Source organism: Cavia porcellus, unplaced genomic scaffold (assembly GCF_034190915.1).
Source record: "Cavia porcellus strain 051 isolate PalLab524CR breed Dunkin Hartley unplaced genomic scaffold, mCavPor4.1 scaffold_2, whole genome shotgun sequence".
In the NCBI taxonomy this organism is placed as follows: domain Eukaryota; kingdom Metazoa; phylum Chordata; class Mammalia; order Rodentia; family Caviidae; genus Cavia; species Cavia porcellus.
The window spans coordinates 63136987-63162919 of record NW_026947485.1 but is presented as its reverse complement, the minus strand read 5'-3'; the positions used below and the strand labels follow the sequence as shown (position 1 = coordinate 63162919).

The 25933-nt window shown below is 39.6% G+C and overlaps 1 protein-coding gene across 1 annotated transcript in view; it reads left to right on the top strand.

The window, feature by feature from the left end:
- Col1a2 (collagen type I alpha 2 chain) overlaps nt 1–25303 on the top strand; it is a 35382-nt gene extending 10079 nt beyond the window's left edge. Inside the window, exons 10-52 of the mRNA XM_005006037.4 lie at nt 132–185; nt 600–653; nt 1151–1204; nt 2938–2982; nt 3275–3328; nt 3415–3459; nt 3828–3881; nt 4386–4484; nt 4615–4659; nt 4773–4871; nt 5305–5358; nt 5476–5583; nt 5917–5970; nt 6074–6172; nt 7054–7107; nt 7544–7642; nt 7978–8031; nt 8503–8556; nt 8708–8761; nt 8998–9051; nt 10027–10071; nt 11479–11577; nt 12672–12779; nt 13431–13484; nt 14418–14471; nt 15174–15227; nt 15330–15383; nt 15471–15578; nt 15946–15999; nt 16829–16882; nt 17825–17986; nt 18695–18802; nt 19468–19575; nt 19916–19969; nt 20054–20161; nt 20283–20336; nt 20778–20885; nt 21358–21411; nt 21508–21615; nt 22146–22404; nt 22809–22993; nt 23690–23932; nt 24829–25303. Of these exons, the coding sequence (XP_005006094.1) occupies nt 132–185; nt 600–653; nt 1151–1204; nt 2938–2982; nt 3275–3328; nt 3415–3459; nt 3828–3881; nt 4386–4484; nt 4615–4659; nt 4773–4871; nt 5305–5358; nt 5476–5583; nt 5917–5970; nt 6074–6172; nt 7054–7107; nt 7544–7642; nt 7978–8031; nt 8503–8556; nt 8708–8761; nt 8998–9051; nt 10027–10071; nt 11479–11577; nt 12672–12779; nt 13431–13484; nt 14418–14471; nt 15174–15227; nt 15330–15383; nt 15471–15578; nt 15946–15999; nt 16829–16882; nt 17825–17986; nt 18695–18802; nt 19468–19575; nt 19916–19969; nt 20054–20161; nt 20283–20336; nt 20778–20885; nt 21358–21411; nt 21508–21615; nt 22146–22404; nt 22809–22993; nt 23690–23932; nt 24829–24975 (3669 nt within the window). The 3' untranslated portion in view covers nt 24976–25303. The remainder of the gene's footprint in view (nt 1–131; nt 186–599; nt 654–1150; nt 1205–2937; nt 2983–3274; nt 3329–3414; nt 3460–3827; nt 3882–4385; nt 4485–4614; nt 4660–4772; nt 4872–5304; nt 5359–5475; nt 5584–5916; nt 5971–6073; nt 6173–7053; nt 7108–7543; nt 7643–7977; nt 8032–8502; nt 8557–8707; nt 8762–8997; nt 9052–10026; nt 10072–11478; nt 11578–12671; nt 12780–13430; nt 13485–14417; nt 14472–15173; nt 15228–15329; nt 15384–15470; nt 15579–15945; nt 16000–16828; nt 16883–17824; nt 17987–18694; nt 18803–19467; nt 19576–19915; nt 19970–20053; nt 20162–20282; nt 20337–20777; nt 20886–21357; nt 21412–21507; nt 21616–22145; nt 22405–22808; nt 22994–23689; nt 23933–24828) is intronic.
- The last annotated feature ends 630 nt before the right edge of the window (nt 25304–25933 follow it).

Sequence of the window (25933 nt, the reverse complement as noted above, 5' to 3'; positions counted from 1 at the left end):
TTAATTAAATACGTATTTGGATCCATATTTTTGTGCGATACCTTTCTCTTCTGTTGTGAAGACAAGATGCCTCCACTTTTGTCTGATCATTTCCCAAGTCAAGTCTGATCCTATGATGTTTTCATGCTTAGGGTCACCCTGGAAAACCTGGACGACCTGGTGAGAGAGGAGTCGTTGGCCCACAGGTGAGGCATTTTATAATAGTATGCAATCCAAATAGTAGAGGCTTCTTAGATATAAGATAATTGCTAAATCAAGCACCCACCTAAATGGCAAATGGATGTCATTCACACTTGTAATACTTACTGGAGGCATCTGACAAAGGAACCTAGGACATGATGCATATATTTTTATTAATGCAAATAATGTGAGGTAGTAACACCACATATACTGTGGGCAATTAAGCTATGTGTTCTACAAAAATCATAGTCTTGGATATTCACATTAGTGCAATTAATTTGTGGTTCTGAACTTTAAAACATGTTAGTCTTTGATTCTAAACTTGAACTTCATTGAGAATAATTACTACAAAAGGAAAAAAATCATTGTACTTTTCATTATGACAAAAAGCATTCACCTTCTTCTAAATTTCTCTCTAGGGTGCTCGTGGATTCCCTGGAACTCCTGGACTTCCTGGCTTCAAAGGCCCTAGGGTGAGCACATTCTTTATCCAGTTGAGAGAAAATGTGGATTATTTTTCCAAAAGTAACTCAACTGTATTTAGCCCCTGGATGACACATCCCAGCTCCCAGGTTCCAAGAGTCTACCAAAGGGAGGTAAAATTGAACAGTAAGCCTGAAAGTGGAGTGAGTTTTTCAGTCAATTCACAGCCACCAAGAAACAAGGCTGCTACCAAGAAATTGTATAGGATACATATTACGTCTGAGTACTGACAACCATCTGAAAATCATAAAAGTATGAACTATGGCGGGGATGTGAGAGCATCTAGTCTTTGCCGTCTCAAGAGCATGGGTAGGTGGCCTTAGCTGGGGCAATGCACACAGCTCACCTAAAGCTGGAACTTTTGTCTCTGTTCTAAAGCAGTGGACATAGGCTTCCCCCAAGAGATAGTAACTGCCAAGGTAGAAGATTTGGTTAGGACCAAGCACTGTAATGGAATGGTATTTTAACAGTAAGAATTGTTTTCCAGGGACACAATGGTATGGATGGACTGAAGGGACAGGCTGGTGCTCCAGGTGTGAAGGTAAATGCTGCTAGAAGCATTATTGTCAATAATTGACTAAATTTTTCCATCACCATCAAAAAGCATATTTTTATTGGATGCCATGCACATTCTAAAAAGATCTTGTTTTCTCTTCCATATTTCAAATCCCTCAATGGAGAGATCTATCAGGTCCTGTGACAAAAAGCTACTTATTAATATTTATTTCATTTAATATCTATTAAACAATTAAGACACACGTAATGTCAATAATTTCCTACTCCCATTCCTTTCTTCCTCCTATAATTTCAGTCAGTCTCTGAAGCCAAAATAGAAGTAAATAAACATGTAACCAGGTATTAGGACACTTTGTTATTTTAAACTGTGAGTTCTCCTTTGCCATGCACTAATTAGATAGGTACATTCATGTCACAACACACTTTTCAACCTCTTTGCTGTGATTTATCTGTGCACACTCAAAAAATTTTTAATTAGGTAATTAAAGTCTCAGAAGTGCGTTATCTCTTGGCCAGCCTCTTCTCTGACAGCGTTTTCAACTATAAAATGTTCTCTTTCCTATTAAGGAGATAATGTGATATTAAAGTGAATACCAACGTAATTACAAATTAATGAGTAATGAATACTAGCGGGACCAGAAATGAACATGAATATGGAGAATCTGTTCCTACTCTCCAGCTGCCACACAAATGGATAAGGTCAAACTCATTCTCCCCAGAGCCCCATATAACAACTCAGACTACTAATTATACTATCATAAAATATTTGTGGGCACCCTCAGTTTGCAGATGAGAGAAACTGAGGCTTAGCAAGAGCTAGTGACTTGCCCAAAGTAACACATTTAGTGGTTAGAAGGACCTAGGCTGGAAATTCTGATGCCCACTCCATATTCTCCCCAACAAACACAGGTCACCTAGAACCTTAAAAGTAAAGGGTGTTTATGTGGCCTTCAATACCATGTTTTTTCTATACATAAATCAGACTATTTTGAAGGAAAGCTTAAAGATGTGAGTTGGAAGTAAATATGACAGCTGTAAGAAATATTATGAGGCTCAAAACCTTCATACATACTTATTAAATTGATAACATCGAATGCTCACAATAACTTTAAAGTATGGTTCTTTGACGACAGATTTGTCACTTGCCATCTCTTTTCATGCTATCATCCTTTAATATATGTCTAGTCTAAATTATATCCATAATATAAAATGGAAATTTGAGAAACTGTACAGTCAAATAACATCTTCTTAGTACCTTGACACTTGATAAGTTTAATTAAAAACTCAGATTTTAGCAATTTTTTAAAGCTTGGGTATCTGAAATAATTAAGAAACAATATATATATATATATATATATATATATATATACACACACACAAGATAGTTAAGATAGTGAACAGCTAGTTTCTCTTAGTTTATTGAAAAGAAAATTTTGTGCTAATTGGACAAAGATATCATGCCTATATTTTGTACTCTGAGTAACTACTATAAAGACAACAATATGCAATGTATCAACTATTGTAACTGTCTTACTAACCTGTTTTGAAACTGTTTCTTTGCTATCTCTTTTTTCTTTCTATTCTATTTAAAAATAAAAAAGAAAGAAAAACAGTCTATATGTATAAGAAATGTTATAAAATGCATGCATAGTTCAAATTGAAATAGTGGCATAAAAAATCATCTTATCAAAAGAAAGTAATTGATAGACTTATGTAACGAACAAGGATTCCAACTTTCCAACTTTCTTCCCCATATAGGGTGAGCCAGGTGCCCCTGGTGAAAATGGAACTCCAGGTCAAGCAGTAAGTACATTAAGATAAATCTAAATGTGTACACTCTTTGCAAGCTGGAGCTTCTTTAATGTTTTTGCAAATTAGTATCATCTTCCTCAGCCCTGTGCTCTTTGATATTCTTCTAATAGCTAGCCTTTTGCATGTTTAATTGAACTTCACTACCTTTCAGTTGGTATTAGAACAAGATCTCTTTATTTTTAGTGGACTCTTGCATATATTGGAAATTGGACAAACCAAATGATGCTTGTGACAATTTTTAAATTAGCGTTATAGATTCTAATGAACATATTTCTGCTTCCAGGGAGCTCGTGGACTTCCTGGTGAGAGAGGACGTGTTGGTGCCCCTGGTCCAACTGTAAGCATCTAAATTTTTGCTCCTTTTTGTCCTTTTAAAATGTTTCTGCTTACTGTCAATTAATTCCCCTTTTTTTTTCTGCATAGGGTGCCCGTGGCAGCGATGGCAGTGTCGGTCCTGTGGGTCCTGCCGTAAGTTCTGACACTGGGGGACTTGAGAGGACTCAAGAGTGCGGGTGGGAGCCACCTCCTTCACTACTTTCCTGTAAAATAGCATCATTTCAGATACTTTACTTCATTTTCTGAGGTCTTTTGAAGTTACTGCTTATAAGTATTATAGGGGCTTGTAAGGATTTGGGGCTGTAGACTGCAATATAAGATCAAGACCATCCTATCTTAAGATACTTTGAATGTTTTCTTTGGTAAGACATTAATGTCAGTGTGCTACCTGTCAGTGCTTCCATTGTCAGTATCCAGTAAGATGGTGACATTCTTAGCTACTTTCATCTTCTATGGTTGTCGTCTTAATTTACACAGAGAAAATTTTTTACTATTTTCAGGGTCCCATTGGAGCTGCTGGCCCTCCAGGCTTCCCAGGAGCCCCTGGTGCCAAGGTAAAAACACCGGGGAATTTGTCATTTCCCTGATGAACTTTTTATAGTCATGTGAAGATTAAAATTGTATTTGCAAAAAAAAAATTGTATTTGCAGGAAAAAGATAATTACAGAAAAAATATTTTATTTAGTCCCTGGAGTAAGACCTGTTCTCACTCCACCTTTAAAACAGAGTGTATCTCTGCACTTGTGCACCAGCAGCATAAGTATAGCAGCAGAAAGCTGATTCTGTGGACTCCTGTGGGATAAAGTCCCTAACTAGTAAGCAATGACTGAGAACCAGTGTCAGCTGCAGAGTGACAGAGCTAGAGAGGAGATGGCCATAGTAATCACAATGGTGGACAAAGCTAGAAAAGTCACAAACCAACCCCAAATCTTGACGCAAACCAGATATGAAAAATGATTGTTATTTTGAAGAGAATTTTTTAAAACTTGGTGTCATAACAACAGACATAGACTTGCATTATTTACTGTGTGATTCCTCTGGGTCATTTCCTTTTTCAGGGTGAAATTGGCCCTGTGGGTAACCCAGGTCCTTCTGGCCCTGCGGGTCCCCGTGGTGAAGTCGGTCTTCCAGGTCTGTCTGGCCCTGTTGGACCTCCTGTAAGTAACTATGGTCATTAACCTCATGGAACAGAGTGCTGGGGAAAGAGGTGAAAGAACAAGTTAGGGTCAAAAGAGACCAGAATTATCCCAGTTAACAGGTGACTTTCTCGTTTCTTTTTCCTCGTAGGGCAACCCTGGTGCAAATGGCCTTCCTGGTTCTAAGGGTGCTACTGTGAGTAGAGACCCGGGTTGCCAACCTATGCTTCTATGGGGGCAAAGGCCTTTAATGAGTGCTGCCTCTGTAGCCCATGACCTTGAGATGGACCACCCTGTGCTCCTTCCCAGGGTCTTCCTGGTGTGGCTGGAGCTCCTGGCCTCCCTGGTCCCCGAGGTATTCCTGGACCCGTTGGTGCTGCCGGTGCTACTGGTGCCAGGGGACTCGTTGTAAGTAGTCAAAACAATGGCTTTGAGTGCCCCAGAATGTTATTCCTACCATCATTTCATCATTGTCTAGTCTTCTTGCAGTTTTTGTTCTTTTTCTACTTTTGTTTCCTTAGCTTTTTTAGCTTGTGTTTCCTATGTAAGTGTGTGTATATGAATGCCATTCCCCACATTCTCACAAGCACACAGATGTGTTTCTCCTGCTAGCTCAGGAGCTTGTGCAAAGATGAATGGGACAAAGCTCTAAAATCTAAGTTCTGCCTTTCCACCACCACCATTCCCAAGCAAGCCATTTAAGTATGAAGTATGAAATGTAGATTTCTTGGAGAACTTGAGGTTGTCTTTACCATAACCCATAGAAGTTCCAAGAGGTTTGTCCACTAGAGAATTCTGCCAAACATTTGTCATTTGACCACAGTTTTATCTGGGATCTTAGGGTGATCCTGGCCCAGCTGGTTCCAAAGGAGAAAGTGGAAACAAGGGTGAGCCTGTAAGTAGTTCTATAATCACAATTTCGGGGAGTTTGTATCCTTAATCCAGTTTCTGGAGCAAGGTAGGATATAACATCGTTTTTTCCTTTTCCTCTCTTGTTCTTCTTGTGACACAGGGCTCTGCTGGAGCCCAAGGTCCTCCTGGTCCCAGTGGTGAAGAAGGAAAGAGAGGCCCTAATGGTGAAGTTGGATCTGCCGGACCCCCGGGACCTCCTGGGCTGAGAGTAGGTTCTAATTGCCCCGGACAGACCCAGACACACTAGAGGCAACGGTGCCACCACTTCACTGGGGATTGTTCAAAATCACTGCATGCATTTCTGGATGAAAGAAGCATCTGCTTTCCATCTGTTTTTCTTAAATCGGTGACTCAATTTGGTAGGTTATAAAATTGGTCTGGAAACAATGCTGATCTACTTTGGCAGGATGCTCAGCCACACATTCCGCTGGGATTTGAGTGAAGTGTTTTGGCTCTATCTGTGCCATGTTTTAATAAAATCTACCTTACAACTTTCATAGGTTTTCTCTAATGTTCTTCTGTTCCATGTTGTTTCTTGCAGGGTTCTCCTGGTTCTCGTGGTCTTCCTGGAGCTGATGGCAGATCTGGCGTCATGGTATGTTGTCTGTTACTCATGTCCCTGGAAGGAATGTGACCCTCTTTCTGGTGCATTGGTCATGGGCTTTGGCATCGTCCTCCTCACTCTTTCTTTCTAACAGGGTCCTCCTGGTAGCCGAGGTGCAACCGGCCCTGCTGGAGTCCGAGGCCCCAATGGAGATACAGGTCGCCCAGGAGAGCCTGGTCTCATGGGACCCAGAGTAAGTTTCAGGTGGACTCCAAGCAAGTCACATCTGACACTGTTTTCTTCTTTAATGGGTTGCTTAATGTTAATGATAACAATAAAAACACCTGAAGTAAATTTGTTAGTATACTTGCTGACAGTTGCCTTTTTAATTTAACTTCATCAAGGCTCCATAGATATTTTTCATGTATTTAGTTAGTTCATATATTTCCTATTTATTACTTGATACAATGACTTGATCTATTCTTTGGAAGAATAGATTTATTTTAATATATCCAAATTAAGTTGGTTCTCCTATCAGCATGAATCTTTTATCTAAATTTGTGAGTTTTATATAAGGTGTTCATGAAATATATCAGCGCTATACATTATTAGTTTATTAGATTCATAAATGAAATCAGTTTTCCAGCAATCGAAAGGTGTATAATGTATTCAGCATCACACAAGCTAGGGGGAAATGACCTTTAGATCTGTAGACACTCTAATCCATAGCAATAGAGTAATTTTTTGCTCCATTATCTCTTATGGGTGAGTATCACTGTAATTGTATCATAAACAAGTAATAGAGACACCAAATATAGCAATAAAAAAACCACTTTGGAAATTGCTTACTAAAAGTATTAGTTTTCCATTATGAGACAGATAGCATGACGCGTTTTGCCTGTGTATCATGTGGCTTAACAGTTTCTTGTGATAGCTGTAACTAGATCCACTGCACTAAAATTCAACAAAAGGAAATGCACAAAAAAAAATAGAGGAAAAATTGCTGGTCTCTTTTCACACCTCCTGACTAATGGCTAATAAAGTAGAGGAAAACGCTTCTGTGAGATTCCAATTAATTTGAGACTTGCGTGTGAGTTGAAGTGCTAATATGAAACATCCTCATTTGTTTTACAGGGTCTTCCTGGTTCCCCTGGAAATGCTGGCCCAGCTGGTAAAGAAGGCCCTATGGTAAGTATTGCTCATTTTCCATTATATGTTCAAGAACACTTATTGCACCCTTATCAAGTCTATTTTGTGGCTTATGTATACATGAATACATTGAAAATAAATATCAGCCACCTACATCATCTGGGAACACAAAGTAATAGGTTGTAATTATGGATCCAAACGAACACAGAGAAAGGCAAAGAAAAATATGGCAGGGAAAATTAAAGAGGTGACAAGGAGGGGAGAAGGGGAAATTGCATACATATGATATTGGATTGGCTGTTTGTATATTGACATCCCATTTAGCAAAGGAAAATGAATTCGTAATTTACTGACACCTTATACAAGAAACTCTGGGTATGCAGAAAATTATTGTTTCATCCCAAGGCAGCATCTTAAGCTTGAGGTTTGGAGACCATGTTAATGCTGAGAAAATTTTAATGTACTCTGATTTCAGGGTCTCCCTGGCATCGATGGCAGACCTGGTCCAATTGGCCCAGCTGGTCCAAGAGGAGAAGCTGGTAACATCGGATTCCCTGGACCCAAAGGCCCCACTGTAAGAATTGCCATGACTCCCTCCCCTTAGCAATGTAGTGCCACACTTCACCAAAACAAGCATTGTCTGCTTATCAGTCCAGTCTACTTCAAGGGGGAAGAAGGATCCTTTAAACCTAGGAAAACTCTGGGCTTCTATAGTTTCCCCCCACATACCCTTAAATACGTGTTGAAAATCAGTCTCCTGAGACAAGAGCCTACATGATGATGGATTGTACATTGGATAATAGAATTCCAGGACTGGGAATCAGCAAGAAATTTCAAATTTGTCATAACTAATTGGACATTAAATACATAAAATTTTCTGTCTTGTTTTGTCTTACATTTTCATTATAGGGTGATCCTGGCAAAAGTGGTGATAAAGGTCATCCTGGTCTTGCTGGTGCTCGGGTAAGTGCCACCTTCTGTCCAACCTATTTGCATAGAATTTATCCAGAAATATACATCCCTTGAGGCTATGTGATATTATTCTGTCCCCAGGGATCCTTTATCATCATAAAATGTCTTCTTTCTCTTAACCACACATATAAGGCAGTGATCTATAACAAATCAGAATATATGTTCAGTGAAAGATACTTACAGAAGCCCTTGTCTTTATTTCACTCACCTTGTGATTAAAGCAGCTTGAGTATGTAGTTATACTCTTTAGCATTTACAAATTGCCTTTTATCTGTGGAGTTCCCTTACACCAGATTGAAATTTTGTAGGCAGCATCCTGGCATGGGCAAAAACCCACAATGAGTTTAATTCATGCCAAAAGGACAAATGTTTACTGAGGCACTAACTTTAATAGAAGCTTTGAGACATCTTCAACTGCAAGGGTTGCAGCTAACCATCAGCATTTCTACTCAACATTTTTAGGGTGCTCCCGGTCCTGATGGAAACAATGGTGCTCAGGGACCTCCTGGACCCCAGGTCAGTATCTCTCCAACTCCTATGCTTTTCTGCCCTGGAATGTACCAGTCCCAAAAAACAATCATCTCCATTTTCCAGTTCAGAAGTTAAATAAATAGACAGCAAGGGTCGCAAACGTTGCTATTCATGCTGTTTATTCTGTTTTTTTCAGGGTGTCCAAGGTGGTAAAGGTGAACAGGGTCCCGCTGGTCCTCCAGGGTTCCAGGTGAGTCAACAAATACATGAAATATGGCCTTTTGCCAGACTATCCACCTCCATCTCCTTGTGTCCACATGGAACACAGCTTCACAGCAGAAGCACAGGGTATATCTTTTTCACAGTAAATGCTTTAATGGCTTTAATACTGCTCATGTTGATTTTACATCAGTCCCCCTTCACCAAGGATTAGCAAATTCCCTCAATATAACCATCGAATTGAGATCAGTATTTCTCTTCATCCAGGGTCTGCCTGGCCCTTCAGGTCCAGCTGGTGAAGTCGGCAAACCAGGAGAAAGGGTAAGTGAAATGAGTGGGAATACATCCACTCCAACTCATGAATTTCCCTCTGCTCAATGCCCTGGGACAGCACAATCACAATATAGAAAAGGAAATTTCCTATTTCTTGTGTTAATGATAGTGTTCTACTTACGTTGATGCTGAGTGAATGAACAAAGTCATTTATTTTAGTTCAGACTACTTTGCTTTATGGATTGAGTGGAACATCACATTATAAAAGTAAAATCTATCAATGAATATTTCATGTAATAGCTTACTTTTTGTTTTGTTCTTGGTAGTGTTAAAATACAAATTATTTTCTTCTCCATAGTGAAAACGCAAATGCACTGATTTCCCATCAAACTAGACCCTGAAAAATTGCTTTTAATGTTTTTCTTGGCATTCAGACATGACACTGCTATCCACAATCAGAGCATGAGTTCTGAGTCATTTTCTCTGTAATTGTGATGAATGCACCTCAATTTAGTTACATTCTGTGGCCTCGTCTCCTTTGTCAACAGCGGGGCACATTAAGGAGACAGCTGGTCAGTAATAAAAGAGATACACTTGGGTGTACAATTAACTAAATAATGTACAAAATATGATAATTTCTATTAAGAAGCCAGCCTGTTATATAGCTAAAAATAAGCAATGTCTGATAGTGTTCATTATTATTTTTCATATTATCGAAGATGATAATCTGCTTTGTCACTTTTTTAAAAGCCATAAACCAAACGGGAAACTTAAATTTTCTGATGCCAAATTCTAAGATAGATTTACCTTTGATAACCATTGAATTCTCTCTTTGTGTGTACTTTTCCATAGACAATGGGAGATTCTATTGCACTTCTCGGTCTGTACACTGAGGCTTCTTTGTAGGTGGAGCACAGGCAGCTTTATTTCACTCTATTAGAACCTCTCGGGCATCCTTTTCTTCCATGAATTTAAAGAGTGTGTGTACATTTCGCAGTTAATTTATTTTCATGTTTTGCCTAGGGTCTCCCTGGTGAATTCGGTCTCCCTGGTCCTGCTGGTGCAAGAGTAAGTGTTATTTAGTTAACTTTCATAAAACCTTGGCAGTGTGCTTTCTGAAAAGTAGTGCATTTTCCAAAGTCACTGATGGTCTTCCTCACACCAAGTTGTGGACTCTCTTCTGTAGTCAAATGTGATCTGCAGAGACCATGAAGATACCTAAATTGTTAATGGACTTTACTGTACATCCACGACACCCTGAACATGCCCAGTCTCATCTGACAATGAACTTTGTTTAGTTGTTCGTATTTCCTTTTCAATAACCACAAAGTTATATGACAGATATATGAACTAATATATATCACAGTTAATAATTTATACAGACATGATATATTTACGACAGTGGCTTAATTTGAGCCAAAAGAAATATAATACCTTACTGAGACTATAATGCCTTTTTAACTTTCTTTGATGTTTAAATTCTAAAACTGAACTCATGAGCCTAATTTTCTAAATAGAAGTTAAAAATGGAGGAGGGGGAAATCAAGAGGGGAAACGGGTGAAAAAAGAATTAAACTGTGTCATGTACAAGTACCAACTCCCCACAAGAAATGTAATCCTTATGTACTGTAAACATATACTAGGAAAAAGTTAAAAATTGAAAAAAAGAAAAAAATCATTGAAGAAATCACAAAAAAGAAAAAAATTAGTTTGTGGATATAACTGGAATGTTAGTTTACTACTAACATATCCCATTATGTTACAAAGGTATCATACGCATAGGAAGCCCCAAATTAGTGTTTAAAAAACCATAATAGCATAGAATCATTATTTTAAATTCTTTTGATATCATGTGGACCTGCAATGTGGACCAGCAGTGTGGACCTGTGCAATAAATACTTATATGGAAGCTGGGAGATATTTGGATATACAATAGATAAATTAGAAACACACACATATACATATCATATGTGTTAAATATTATAACCATTATACCATTATTGCACAAATTTATAAAAGGAGACATTATAAAAATATATAAGTTTACTTATCTGCGCCTGACATTACTATTTAACTAAAATGCTACAGCCATTTCCTTATTATTATAAAGAATTGGCATGTGTGTTTTGTCCATATAAACCTATCCCAGAAAAGTAAATAATTAATAAACAAGATTATCCCACAAGTAAATAATAAACAAGAAAGTAAATGCTGAAGATTAAATATCGCAGTCTATAAACAACAAATTTTGAAACTGTAGTCTCAGAGCATTAGAACCAAATGAAACTTTGGAGATTATCTCATGCCACCCCTTCATTTTGTGAGTGGAAATTAAGAACAAAAAAATAAAAATTAAGAACAAAAAAAACTTTTTTAACTCCCTAAAAAGTGGCCAAACCCAGACTAAAAATCTAAATCTATGGTGTGTAAATCAGTATCTATGAAAGTGACAATCATCTAACTGCTGTTTTTCAGGGGGAACGTGGTCCCCCAGGCGAGAGCGGTGCTGTGGGTCCCGCCGGTCCCATTGGCAACAGAGGTCCTTCTGGACCCCCAGGACCTGATGGAAACAAGGTAAAACTCTGTTTTATGGATTGCCAGTACACCTCAATCTGTCCCTCAACAAATAGAACCCTTACAAGAGAATAATTTTTTCCACATTTTTATTTATATTCAGGTCTATGACAGTTTTCATCTCAGTTTTTCTAGTGGATCTGAATAATTCCAGAACAAAACTGGAAGTAGAGGGATCTCAGTGTTATATACATAGTAAAGAATCGGTGTCAAGTTTTTTTTATCAAGTTGTTTATACTTTTGTTTGAACTGAGAACTATCCTATACATTTTGGACATTTTTGTTTACAAATGTTTACCTTGTTAACACCCTTCAGAGAGTAAAATTTCTTAAAATAAACTTTAATTATAGAATAATGTATAATAATGAAAATTAGCTGAATACTACATTTGCTTCAAAATCATAAATCTGAAAACTTCTGTTCCAAAATAACACAACAGGGTTTAGATTAAAATCAATTAAATTATGCTTGTCTAAAAACAGGTCACTTTAACCACAGCAAAAAGAAGGTAACTCATATTATTCCTGTTCTTACCTTCAAATTTAAAAATGTAGAGAGAAATTGTAAAAGCTATTTTAGTATGAGGAAAGATATTATAAGAGAAAAATGAGGATAAGGTAAGAAGGAGAGAATAAATAAGGCAGGAACTACTACATTCGCGTTAGATGATACTTTCAAAGGGATGTGTTGTTTTGGAAGCCATTCAATGGTCCTGAAGTGTGGAGTGTTTTAAAGGTTTCTGTAAACATGGAAGGTAGAGTGTGTATCCTTCCGGAACTTTAAACTCAAACACGTGCTCCGCTGATGAGGTCTCTTTCCATGGAGAGTTGTATCTTTGAGAAAGTTTTGTAGGTAAATGCATTTCACCCGTGTACCACCCCTGAGAAGACTGGAAGCTGGCTTCTCTTCTCTTCAGGCATCCTTAGTGACACCTCCCAGGCCATCCTCCTGCTTTTCAATGGCTTTCCTTTTTGTCGCTAAGCAAGCACAAATACTAGCTATGAGACATTTAGATTGGAATCCATCAAGGCCTTGTTCTTCATTTTCTTCCTTTGCCACTGAAATAATTGACTTCCCGTGTGTTTGATTCAAGGGTGAACCCGGTGTGGTTGGTGCTCCTGGCACTGCTGGTGCGTCTGGTCCTGGAGGCCTCCCGGGAGAGAGAGGTGCTGCTGGCATACCTGGAGGCAAGGGAGAGAAGGTAAACTCTACCGTTAGCACAGGACCTTAATGCACACTGTTGATGAACTCTACAGCGCAAGGATGCCCAATTTCTTACAATTCTTGGCAGGGAGTCTGCTAGCATTTTGATATGTATCTACACACATTTCCCTCTGCCACCCAGCACCTACGCACTTCTAAACTCACACTAATCTGGCAAAATTCCTTGCTACCATGGAATTTCATGGAAACAGATGGTGTTGAGTAATACATGAGGCTCATTTTAATGCCACTAACAATAATGCCTCATCCTGCCCTAATTAATGGGAAAAAGCTGTATCGAACAGCTGTCAACCGTGCTGCCGCATTAGCTATGCCATACGAGTGATCAGGCACGGCGGCCCATTGGGATGGTGCCTTACCATTCTGTCCATGTGAATTTGTACCTGGCTTGATTATGTGGCAGAGGGGTGTGTGGACGTTAGAAAACAAGCATTCAACAACAGTTTGGAAAGAGTCCTGAATTTTATCTCTGATTTTTCCCCTCATTCGACATCTTATAAAAAGGTAGAAATTACTAAAAATCTTAAAGGACAAAAGGTATAATATCTTCTCTAAGAAAACTTTAGGTTCTTAGAGACTCAAAACTTTAGTCAGAAGACAAAAACGTGCTCTTGCTTTACATTTTCAGGGAGAAACTGGTCACAGAGGTGAACCCGGTAACACTGGCCGGGATGGTGCTCGTGTAAGTAGAATTTTGTTTTTATGTGTGTTTGTCCTTGGATGTTTGGTTTTCACATTTCACTCAGTTTCAATTGAGAAAGTTTTCAAAATAGAGCCAGAAGAAAGGAATCAAGGTTAGTGAAAAACTATTAGATTTGTTTTTGGACCTATCACTAGTAACATCATTTTACATGTGCCAAAAGAAAATTTCAAAACAACTTGAAAATTATAACCTGCATTTTCTACCTTTGCTGATATTAAATATACCAGCTACAAATGATAGGCAAAAAAAAGTCTAGGTTTAGCAGAATGTTAAGCGCTGATGGGCTTTAAAAACAAAACAATAATCCTCTGACATGTTAGATCCCAGGCCCCATAACAAGGTCTATAGTCATGTAAAAGTGTGCTCCAGGAGTTTATCAAAGAACAGCCCCAAAGATTAGCTGTTAATGCCCTACAGATGCCAAAGATAATCCCATATGGAATAATTGCTCTGCTTGGGTATCCACCTCATGGAGCTTCCAAGCCACAGTCTGCCTTACTTTCTTCTCTTCACCTCTCCCCGGGAGCTGCTAACTAACTGCAGCCCTGTACTAATAATGGTCTTTTTCCCCAGTGACACTGTTCTAACAATTCCTGGTGAGGCTACTCATTTTCTTCTCTCTAGGGAATTTTACAAGAGCAGAGAGTTCAAATTTCCCAAATTCATAATCTGCCCTTGATGTTTCCATAACCTGTATTTCCGGAATTCACGTACCTTCTGAAAGTGACTTCTAGTAGTCTTCAGAATTAGAACTGAAATGTATTGAAATGTATTAAAGGTCTCCTTGATGTCCAACCAAACTGTGTATTAAAAGTGTTCTGATACTGTAAAAGCACTGAGGTGGGAATGGCAACATGTACTTTTAATGGTTCGAAGTGCTATTCATTAGACACGTCTCTTTTTTGGTATTAGGGTGCTCCTGGTGCTATAGGTGCCCCTGGTCCAGCTGGAGCCACAGGTGACCGGGTAAGCTTGCATCTTCACTGAGTTGTACCTTTCTAAGTGAAAAGCACTATCTAAACTTTTCTACCTGCCCTAATCCCAAGAACTCCAGGAATCTCACAGCTTGTAATAAAGTCTACTTATTTAAAAACAAAACTATTCTGATAGGGTAACAGAAAACAAATGCTGTGTGTTTACGATTCTCTTTCGCTTCTTATAGGTGTACCAGTGATCTAATTTATAATTTAATCCCTGTCATTTCTTTTAAAGACTTTCTCTGGTGCTCATTACAATATCCTAATGCACTAAGCCTTCTCAAAGCCTTGTAAAAATAAATCAGTGAGATACATAGTGTGCCCATTTTGCATCAAACAGCCCACTAAAAATAGACCTTGTTAATTGTATTACAAAACTGGCAGTAAATAGATCATCCCTGTGTCCATCTCAAAATTAAAATGTCCTCCTCCTAATATAATGGGTACCAATTTGTGGTATTTTTGCAAGTGTAAAACCCATACCACTTTGACCCTTATGATGAATACAATATTAAGTGGAGTAAGAATCCACTTTATGATACTCTGAGATGTGCATGTGTAATCTCTCTCAAGGCAACTACAAACTCTGACCATAGCCAAGAACATCTGTCCACCAATGTTCTTGCTCCTTCCTGCTTCCTGGAGCATGTACGTGAGGCATTTAATAAACTCAACTTTGGTCCCATCACAGGGTGAAGCTGGTCCTGCTGGCCCTGCAGGCCCTGCTGGTCCTCGAGGTAGCCCTGTAAGTAAAAATCTGGGTCATCTGGATACAAAAACATTGAAACTTTTAGATGTTCATGGACTTCGAGTTGCTAAGGTATTTTGAACCCATTCTTTTACCCAGGGTGAGCGTGGTGAAGTTGGTCCTGCTGGCCCTAATGGATTTGCTGGTCCTGCTGTGAGTATCACATAATGGAGATCAATCTGAAAACAATGCAAGTAGAATGAGTCTGAATACCAAGCTGCAACTGTTTGTTCTCCACAGGGTGCTGCTGGGCAACCTGGTGCTAAAGGAGAGAGAGGCGCCAAAGGGCCTAAGGGTGAAAATGGTGTTGTTGGCCCCACTGGCCCTGTTGGAGCTGCAGGCCCATCTGTAAGTTGATTTCCCTGGTGGTCAACACAGCCTGTGTAGCTACCCATGAGATTTTAAGGTTCAACATTCATCAGCAAAGTACCTACTATATAGCAAGGAATATATAGATTGAAGATGATGTTCTTAAAAAAGGAAAAGCTAAAACTTGCATACCATTTTGCAGCTTATATAAAAATTTTATAAATATTGTCTGATTCTTCAAGAATCCATGTTACAATATTAAAATAGAAATATTTCATAGGATATAGACAACTATTTTGCATTTCTGAATTTTATTTTACATATGGGAATGAGTCTGAATAAAGGAGTATGACTTACAAGAGTTTTGTGTTTTGAGATTTGACCCCATCTTTTTACTTGCATTTAGGGTCCAAATGGTCCCCCTGGCCCTGCTGGAAGTCGTGGTGATGGAGGTCCCCCTGTGAGTATTTATGGTGGATTTGAATCACTTTTCACCCTTCAGAATCTATTAGGGACAACTTGAAAGTTCTGGCATCTTTGGTAAATTCAAACTCTAACAAGGAGACATTGAGATTCAGGTTTATTCTGATCAGAGCCATTCCAATATTGGAATTGAAGTCCATTACATGACTGTCAGTGCCCTCTAAAACTCAGCACAGTCTGAGTTACTGCCGCTTCCCCTGAGGTAAGAACCAAAGTAGCCTCAAGCAGTTTAACTGTGAAATGGGTACAGCATTTCCTTGGCCCCCTTGATCATTTTCTTACTACTCCCCTTTTTCTGGGTTGCCAGGTCCTTCCCCTTTGCATCCAGTGCAATTACCCTGACTCTCAGGAGAGCCAGAGCTTCCCAGCAGGTCCTCCACCAACTCATTCACGGAGCAGTGATTTGAGCTCCAGGTCACTTGTTCCTTCCTCTGTGCACACCATCACTTATCCAGCACCCATTTCCCTAGCACCCAGCCAGATGGTTCAGAGAGTCGCTGATGGATGCACAATAATGTGTACTAAATAACAAAATGTATAGTATTCTTGCTCGTAAACCATCAGATGACATGTTAATATTTCAAAGGAGACTATCAAACCTTAGTGCAAAACTCAGACATGGCAGCTGTTGGCCCTCAGATAAAGAAGCTGACGGGAAGGAGAGCCTCCAGGGTCTTGGTTAAAAGATAGCTGTTGCATGGCTGCCTGTTCTTCAGTTTATAAGGATTTTCAAAGAAAGAAATTCCTGTCTTATCCAAATCTTTGGCATTGGTTTGACTGTGGAATTTTATATTTTCCATTCTTAGGGTATGACTGGTTTCCCTGGTGCTGCTGGACGGACAGGTCCCCCTGGACCCTCTGTAAGTTCATCCCTCAAAACATAAGTCTTCATTTCCTCCTACCAAAAGGCCTGCCCTCTGGTAGACTAGTGGGAAAAAAAACTTCCTATGAAAATACATCACTAATATTTGCTGTTACTTTTCCAGTCAATTTTTTCCTGAATCATTAAGGCAAAACCATCACAAATTATATTTTATAGTGTCAGTTTAAGAGGCTTTTATTTATGCAAATGTCAGTCCCCTTTAAGGGGCATGATCTCTTTGTTCAAAATTTTAAAAAAGAATAATTTTAGTCACATATCAGATATTTCTATATGTAATTACCCTTTATGGCTAGCATTCTGCCTTTGTTGTTAAGGTACAATTGTTCCTGAATTTAAAGGTGGGTTGGCCTCTAATTTAATTCTGATTTAGACTCTCCTGTCAGGACTCAAGAGAATTTAATTAATTACCGAGGATTAAGTCTTCTGGTTAAAGTTTCAGGGAAAAATTAGCAAAGATGTTGACTTCTTGGAACCCTTTTACAGGTTTGTAGCAAAAATCTTCATTCCCCGTAGGCATTTAATTAAACCTAGTTGAGAGCATATGTGACTCCTCAATTATGAACTAAATGCCAGTGTTGGCTTTCTTCAAAAAGAACTGGGCAGAGTACTCCAAAACGCAGCTCTTACTCACCTGAATCTCACGCTCACAACTCCACATAGTTCTGACTGTGCCGGAGTACCAGCAGCAAGGCTTTGCCTCTCCTCACGGAGGCTCGACAGTCACTCAACTGTTTGCTTTGTTACCTCCTCAGGAGAAGTAAGACAGGAGTTGCTCCTTTCCATGACAATGTTAAAAAGTCCTAACTCTTTCCCCAAAATGGCCAAGATATTGCTTTGTTGTTTATGTGAACCTCTGCTGCTGTCTTCTAGGTGTATGATAGTTAGCAGATGTAGAAGACATTGTACACTTTTTTCACAGGGTATCACTGGCCCCCCTGGTCCCCCTGGTCCTGCTGGTAAAGAAGGGATCCGAGGTCCTCGTGGTGACCAAGGTCCAGTTGGCCGAACTGGAGATACAGGGGCAGGTGGTCCTCCTGGCTTTGCTGGAGAGAAGGGTCCTTCTGGAGAGCCTGGTACTGCTGTAAGTGATTTCAGGCTTCTTTCTCTTAATACTTTATGCTGAGTTAAAGAATAAAGAAAGCCCCTGCACAAATCCTCCAGTGGCACGTATTTTTTGATGAGTGTTATGGGCTCTGAGGTAGAACTCAGTTGATCTAGAAAATCCAGCACACATTGGATGCCATAGGCTAAGCAGATGTTCAAAAAGGCACATCATAGAAATGACAGTCGATGAAGGAATCACTATTTACCACAGCGGCCCCACTGAGAGCACTCAGGTAGCCAGCATTAGAACAGAATCCCACTGCTGTGGCCGTCCTACTGTAAATCAACCTGTCCCAGTAAGCTATTAATTCCTTTAAGCACAGACTGCCCAGTAGGATTGCTGCACTCAAAATGTGCCTTTATCTGACCTTCAAGGCCAAGGTTAAGATGTGCTTCTTTGCATAGAATCTATAAAAACTATCCCTCTCCCAAATGGCTTCATGAATTTTAAAACATATTTTAAAATGTTATACTATTGGTCTCGGGTGAAAAAAGAAGAAAAAAGAATTCATGCCAAGATGTAAACTCATTGCTGTCACCAGAGAAAAGAAGATCTGTCTCTAACGGGAGGGGTCTTACAATAAAAACCTTATAAACACCACTCACTCTCAAGGTTCTCAGTCTAACCAGTATCATCAGCTAGGATCTTCTCAGTGATACTCAGCTTTTTTTTTCTCCTGTTTAGGGACCCCCTGGAACCCCAGGTCCTCAGGGTCTTCTTGGTGCTCCTGGTATTCTGGGTCTCCCTGGCTCTAGAGGTGAACGTGGTCTGCCAGGTATCGCTGGTGCTTCGGTAAGTGTTTGACATTCTCATTAACATAATAAAAGATTTTAAAAGCTGCCACTTCAGTGTGACAGATTGATCACTGAATAACTCCACTTAAGATTTTTATTCATGGCATTTTCTTTATACAGATCACATGTCACTTATCTAAGAAGCTTTAATACCACCTTACTTAGACACACACTATAAAGACACAGCATAACATTATGCAGAATGATTTTTGTTCTTTCTGCAAGCTTGAGAATGATATAAGCTCTAATTGCATTTACTCCTCTGCAATATGAAATGCTGGCATCATTTATCCTGCAGGAAGAATGAAATACTGGAAGTTCTGAATCATTTCATTTAACCTTCTCTGTGACAGCAACCAGGCACCATCTCATCTCCATAAACTTTATCAACTTAAGAATTCACTTTACTTGGGATATGCTGGATGCAGCTAGGCGTCCCATACACAGAGAGTTACATTCCAAAACAACACAACACTGGCCTTGCAAGTGCGAAGTGGGAAGGCAAGGATGACATGCACGACACTTCTTACCTTCTGGTGGCACCTTCATTCAATTGACCTTCTCTCATCTTAATAGAAACTCCTGGTCATGGTCATCTGGGGAGGATGAGTTAGCATTCAATCCAGTAAGAGCACTGTTATTTTATCTCCTTGACCTCTTTAGGGTGAGCCTGGTCCTCTGGGCCTTGCAGGCCCTCCTGGGGCCCGTGGTCCCCCTGGTAATGTGGGCAGTCCTGGAGTCAACGGTCCTCCTGGAGAAGCTGGTCGCGATGTGAGTCCAATACTTTGTTTATAAAATGGAAGTAAGCAGAGTTCCACTGTGTGTGACCTCATGTGTCAAGCAGAGGTCCTGTTGCTTCAGGTTTCTGATCTAGACAGTCTTTCTCCATAATATTTGCAAGAAATGCCCTGAGTATAGAAAATAACAAATTTACCTGGGATGTGGAATATATCTAACACAGTTTAAATTTGGACCCAACTATTAAAAATACCTCCCAAAATGTCTTGCTTGATAAGTTCTACTGTTAAACAGTCTGAAAGGGGTTCACATGGCACGGTGGAGGCAAGGTAGCTACAGAACAAAAGCCTTCATGTACATGGTGTCTCTGCAGGGCAATCCTGGCAACGATGGTCCTCCAGGTCGTGATGGTCAACCTGGACACAAGGTGACTACACTTTTCATCTCTCTCTCATATTGAAGTGGTGAGAATAGAAGCCAGACATGCTAAGCTTCACTTTGTCTTTGGTAGGGTGAGCGCGGTTACCCTGGCAACATTGGGCCTGTTGGCGCTGCAGGTGCACCTGGCCCTCACGGCCCCGTGGGTCCTACTGGCAAACATGGAAACCGCGGTGAACCTGTAAGTCTATAAATGCCACCTCCTTCGTGTTGTCTCCTTCTTGGGCTTGGGAACAGAGGGTTCACCAGAGGACGATCCTGGACTTCGCTGATGGGTTGTGTTTTTCTTTTCTGATTCACAGGGTCCTGCTGGGTCTGTTGGTCCTGTTGGTGCTGTTGGTCCAAGAGGTCCAAGTGTATGTACATGGTGAAGTTTTCTATACAAATTAATATATAAGAATCACTCCAAACCATCAATTAAAAAGTAGGTAGAGACAAGTGTGGTAGTGCATACTGCCTGTATTCCCAGTACTTGGGAGGATGAGACAGGAGGATTGTTGTGAGTGCGAGGGCATAGTGAGATCCTGTTTTAAAAAACAAAAAGAAAAAAGCCCATGCTGAGAATTGGTAGACATTACTTGGTCTGTTTTAAAGCCTTTGAGCTAGTTTGTATTAAATAATCATCAGGATCTACAAATAGCTCAACTAAAACAGATTACCAGAAATGATGAGAACCCATGCAGACCCTTGGATATCTCATTTTATCTTTCTAAATGGATCATATCATATTTGTGAAAAAGCGGATGTTATATTTTTAAAAAGGTAAAAGTCCTCTTTGTCCTTCTGTTTCCTTATAGGGCCCACAAGGCATCCGAGGTGACAAGGGAGAGGTTGGTGATAAAGGGCCCAGAGGACTTCCTGGCATTAAGGGACACAATGGATTGCAAGGTCTCCCTGGTCTCGCTGTAAGTAAGATGTGACTATCCCATGTGCAAACTGGCCTTAGAAACGTTCAGCTCAGAAGGGCCCTCTGCAGATGTTCCCTGCTGTTCTCCTAAAACATCCTACCTCATATCCATTTCCCATTCTCTGGCCAACTTCATCTTCCCAAGGATAACACTATTTCATCCCAACATGAAAAGCCAGGGATTAAAGGAGAAAGAAGCATACATATATTACAATCCCCTGGCAACAATGTCCTTCAGCTCTACTTAGAATAAATACAATTAGATGAATGACTGTGGAAATATCTTTTGAAAAAATTAACTGAATATAATAGACGTAATGGGAGAAAAGAGCCCCCAGTTTATTTTCAATTTTCTTAATCCAGAGTCCATTGAAACTAAAAATTTCTATTTAATTTGAAAACAGAAGTCTATCGTTTATTGACAACACATTCTGAAAGTGTGATTTTTTTTTTCTGTTCTCTCTTTTAAGGGTCAACATGGTGATCAAGGTTCTCCTGGCCCTGTGGGTCCTGCTGGTCCCAGGGTAGGTAAAGCTAAGAAACAGCTCATTTCTGAAATGGGTTCTGGCTGACAAACTTTGCAGGATTTTGCTCACTCTCTTGGTGTCTTTCTTCTCTAGGGCCCTGCTGGTCCTTCTGGTCCTGCAGGCAAAGATGGCCACGCTGGACAACCTGGTCCTGTTGGACCTGCTGGTGTCCGAGGCTCTCAGGGTAGCCAAGGACCTGCTGTGAGTATGATTTGGGGAAATAATGAAAAATATCAGTGACTGAAGGCACATTTTCTTCAGACTCACACAAGGCAATGTTAAAAACAGGTTATAGGTGACCCACTTCAGTATATTAATGAGATCCAAGCTGGGTATGGTACATACCTGTAACCCCAGAAGTTTGGGATACTGAGGCAAGATGACTGACAGTTTGAGCCCAGCCTGGGCAACTTAGCAACTTGACAAACGCCTGTCTCAAAATTTTAAAAAGGACTGAGGATGTAGCTCAGTGCAAAAGCTCTAGATTCAATTCCCAATACCATAAAAAGAGAGAGAAGGTGGGGAGGAAGTCAAGAAAAGTGTATTCAGTGGGCTTTTTAAACTCATCCTGCAGGGGTGCCTGAAAGAAAGTCATTCATTCACATGAACTTGGTTCTTTTCTGCTTATTAAAATACACTTGTGTATGAAGTTCAATTGAAAATATGCTGCCATTGATGCCTTTCTCCTGTAACCAAATCCAAGTCTCTCCTCTCCTCTTTGACTTTCTCAGGGCCCTCCTGGTCCCCCAGGTCCCCCTGGGCCTGCTGGTGCAAGTGGTGGTGGTTATGACTTTGGCTTCGATGGGGACTTCTACAGGGCTGACCAGCCCCGCTCAGCACCTGCTCTCAGACCGAAGGATTATGAAGTCGATGCCACTCTGAAGTCTCTCAACAACCAGATTGAGACCCTTCTCACCCCTGAAGGCTCTAGGAAGAACCCCGCTCGCACATGCCGTGATCTTCGGCTCAGCCACCCAGAGTGGAGCAGTGGTAGGTCAAAGCGGTCAGACAGAGTGTCTCAGAATCCTTTCCCATTGACATTTCAAATGCAGATGGCTCTGGGCAGAACTCACCTTACACGAAATCACACCCAGTTAATGAAACATCAGTTTCTTCTCCCAATCAGCACCCATCCTCAAGCTGTTCTTCACATGTATTTTTGCTCTTTTTGTAACAGTGAATACCTTGGTTTGATTTGGAATGATGAAGAACAGAGAAAAAAACTGTCTAATCTTAAAAATAGCCACCTACTTCCTGTTAAGTGTGGAGTAGACAATACAACAGTGTAATCAAAATGCTTCTCATGGGAATCAACATCATTGACTAGTTATTATTAGAATGTGTATTGTGCTCATTGAGAAGTTGTATAATCTGGATCTTTTTTTTTTGAAAAGGTTACTACTGGATCGACCCTAACCAAGGATGCACTATGGATGCTATCAAAGTATACTGTGATTTCTCTACTGGCCAGACCTGTATCCGGGCCCAACCTGAATCCATCATGCCCAAGAGCTGGTACAAGAACTCCAAACCCAAGAAACACATCTGGTTGGGAGAAACTATCAATGGTGGTAGCCAGGTGAGGAAATCCCAATCATTCCAGTTTCTACTGCAGGTTATTTCCTTAGAAATGTTTGCTTTTTAGTTATCTGTGTGTTAATCCCTTACCAAAATGGACTTATTTTTTTTTTAAAAAAAGAATTTGTTCTTTTCTCAGGTTTCAGCTGTGTCCTAGATTGCACATTAAAAGATGAATTGATTTGAAAATATATCGACTTGAAAATATGTGATTTGACATAGCCACATAATCCAGTTATTATTCAAATTTGAGTTACTTGATAATTATTGACAAAACAAGCTAACAGCATGTAGTGTGAAAGTTTACTGGCCACTACACAGCTCCACACCATGCACCTTACAAAAACTGAGCAGTTTTTCTGAATTTCTACTCAAATCTGTTCACCAATTTTACTGAATATCTATTAGAATGCATTACATTACAGAATGACAGAAAAAGAAAGACACTTGACTCTATCTCAGTGCTCTCTTATTCTGACAAAGCACATTAACACTTAACTGAAATGGGTGTTTTTAGATGACCCAGATGAGTGGGGCTTCAAACATACCTGAATTGAGCTCCTTCCAAAGCACCTTTTCTGAAGTCTTGAATATGAGCCCATTATCTCTTCTTATTCCAGACTGTTTAGATGTTTGGATGTTTGGTGTCTGAATCCTTCTCCTCTTAACTAGAATTTCCATACTGTTTGCTCTGTAGTTTGAATACAATATGGAAGGAGTGACCTCCAAGGAAATGGCCACTCAGCTTGCCTTCATGCGCCTGCTGGCCAACCACGCTTCCCAGAACATCACCTACCACTGCAGGAACAGCATCGCCTACATGGATGAGGAGACTGGCAGCCTGAACAAGGCTGTCATTCTTCAAGGCTCTAATGATGTCGAACTCATTCCCGAGGGCAACAGCAGATTCACTTACACTGTTCTTGTGGATGGCTGCTCTGTAAGTAATAGTAAAATAGAGAAGTACTGGGGGAAGTGGGGCAGGTGGAGTCCTAGTTTAGACCATTAAATGAGCAGATGAATAAGAGACCTAACTTACTGATCCTTTTGCATAAATATATTTAGTTAAACTTTGGTACTAAATCCAGAGAGTTCCTATCAGATATTGCCTTCTGAAGTACACTTAAATATGTAAATGACTGGTTTTCCATGCATTAGATATTTTTTACTTTAATGTGAGTTTCATAAACAGTAACGTATGCCAAGAACTTAAAATTTCTTGAGTTTAAAGGTCATAAGATATAAGGGGGCTGGGGATTTAGCTCAGCGGCATAAGCACCTGCCTTGCAAGCAGGCGGTCGTGAGTTCGATCCCTGGTACCGATAAAAATGAAAAAGACAAAAAAAAAAAAAAAAGGTCATAAGATATAAGTTATAGTTGTAAGATATTTTGTTATTTTTTATTATGCCATGTACTCAACTCTTTATATGATTTTCCTTATAAAGGAAAATTATATAATGTAGTGCCTCTAATATGCTATAAATATAATTTAACATTCACTTACACCAATATTGCATATCCATCAGAAACCCTCTTCTCTCTCACACACACACACACACACGCACACACACACACACACACACACAAACACACACCCAATCCTGAAAGTAATGTTGTAGAAATAATCCACTTGGATGTATACTTAATTACATTTAACAGAGACTAAACAAGAAGCTGTTACCCTGAAGATCCCTCATACTTCATATCCAGAGATAATTTGTTGATCTGAGACACATATTTTCAGACTGACTTGAACAAGCCAAAAAGTAGTTCCTTTAAATCAGACTCAGAAATAGTGCTACTTTATGTATCTTTTCCCTTCCTTTTTTAAAACAGAAAAAGACAAATGAATGGGAGAAGACGATCATTGAATACAAAACAAACAAGCCTTCTCGCCTGCCCTTCCTTGATATTGCACCTTTGGACATCGGTGATGCTGACCAAGAAATCCGTGTAGATGTTGGCCCAGTCTGTTTCAAATAAACGAACTCAAACCTAAATTAAAAACCAAAAAAAGAAACCTGAACAAACTCTCTCTTTGCCATTCCTTCCTGTTCTTCTTGTTCGTTTTAACTGAAAGCTGAATCCTTCCACTTCTTCTGCACAATCTACTTGCTTAAATTGTGAGCAAAAGAGAAAAGATTGATCAGAGCATTGTGCAATATAGTTCAATTAACTCCCTCCCTGCAACCCCTTCCCAAAAGATTTGGAAATACTTTTCAACAATCAGACACCTGTTGTGGAACATGTCAAACTTTGTAAGAAAACCAAAATAAAAATTGAAAAATAAAATAAAAACCATGAACATTCACACCACTTGTGGCTTCTGAATATCTTCCACAGAGGGAAGTTTAAAACCCGAACTTCCAAAGGTTTAAACTACCTCAAAAGACTTTCCTGTGAGTGTGAGCCTCATTAGGTGCTAACCTAGACAGACATGAACTGAGGTACTTGTTTTGTTCATAACACAAAGGTGCTAACTAGCAGTATTTCAGATACTTGAAGAATGTTGATGGTGCTGGAATAATTTGAGAAGAAGTACCCTTCTGTATTGCGTTGTATTGTGTGGTTTTAAAAATTAGACTAACATCCATATTTGCCATCGTATCCCCAACTAAATACATGCAGATCATTTGCCCAGAGTGGTTCTCTTTAGATTCAGCATTTCCTCTCTGCCAGTCTAATTTCCATTCTCTTCCTTGGTTCCAAAGAAGCCTTGTTACTTAAACAAGCAGAAAAATTAAATTGTACCTATTTTGTATATGTGAGATGTTTAAATAAATTGTGAACAAATGAAATAAAGCATGTTTGGTTTTCCAAAAGAAACTATTGAGTAAAATTCCTTGCTTCAGTGCCCTTGGAAATGTCAAAGTGCATCTCTACCAGCAGCCGTAAGACCAAGTGCCCATTAGACAGAAATTATGCAAATGGTGTTTTGCTA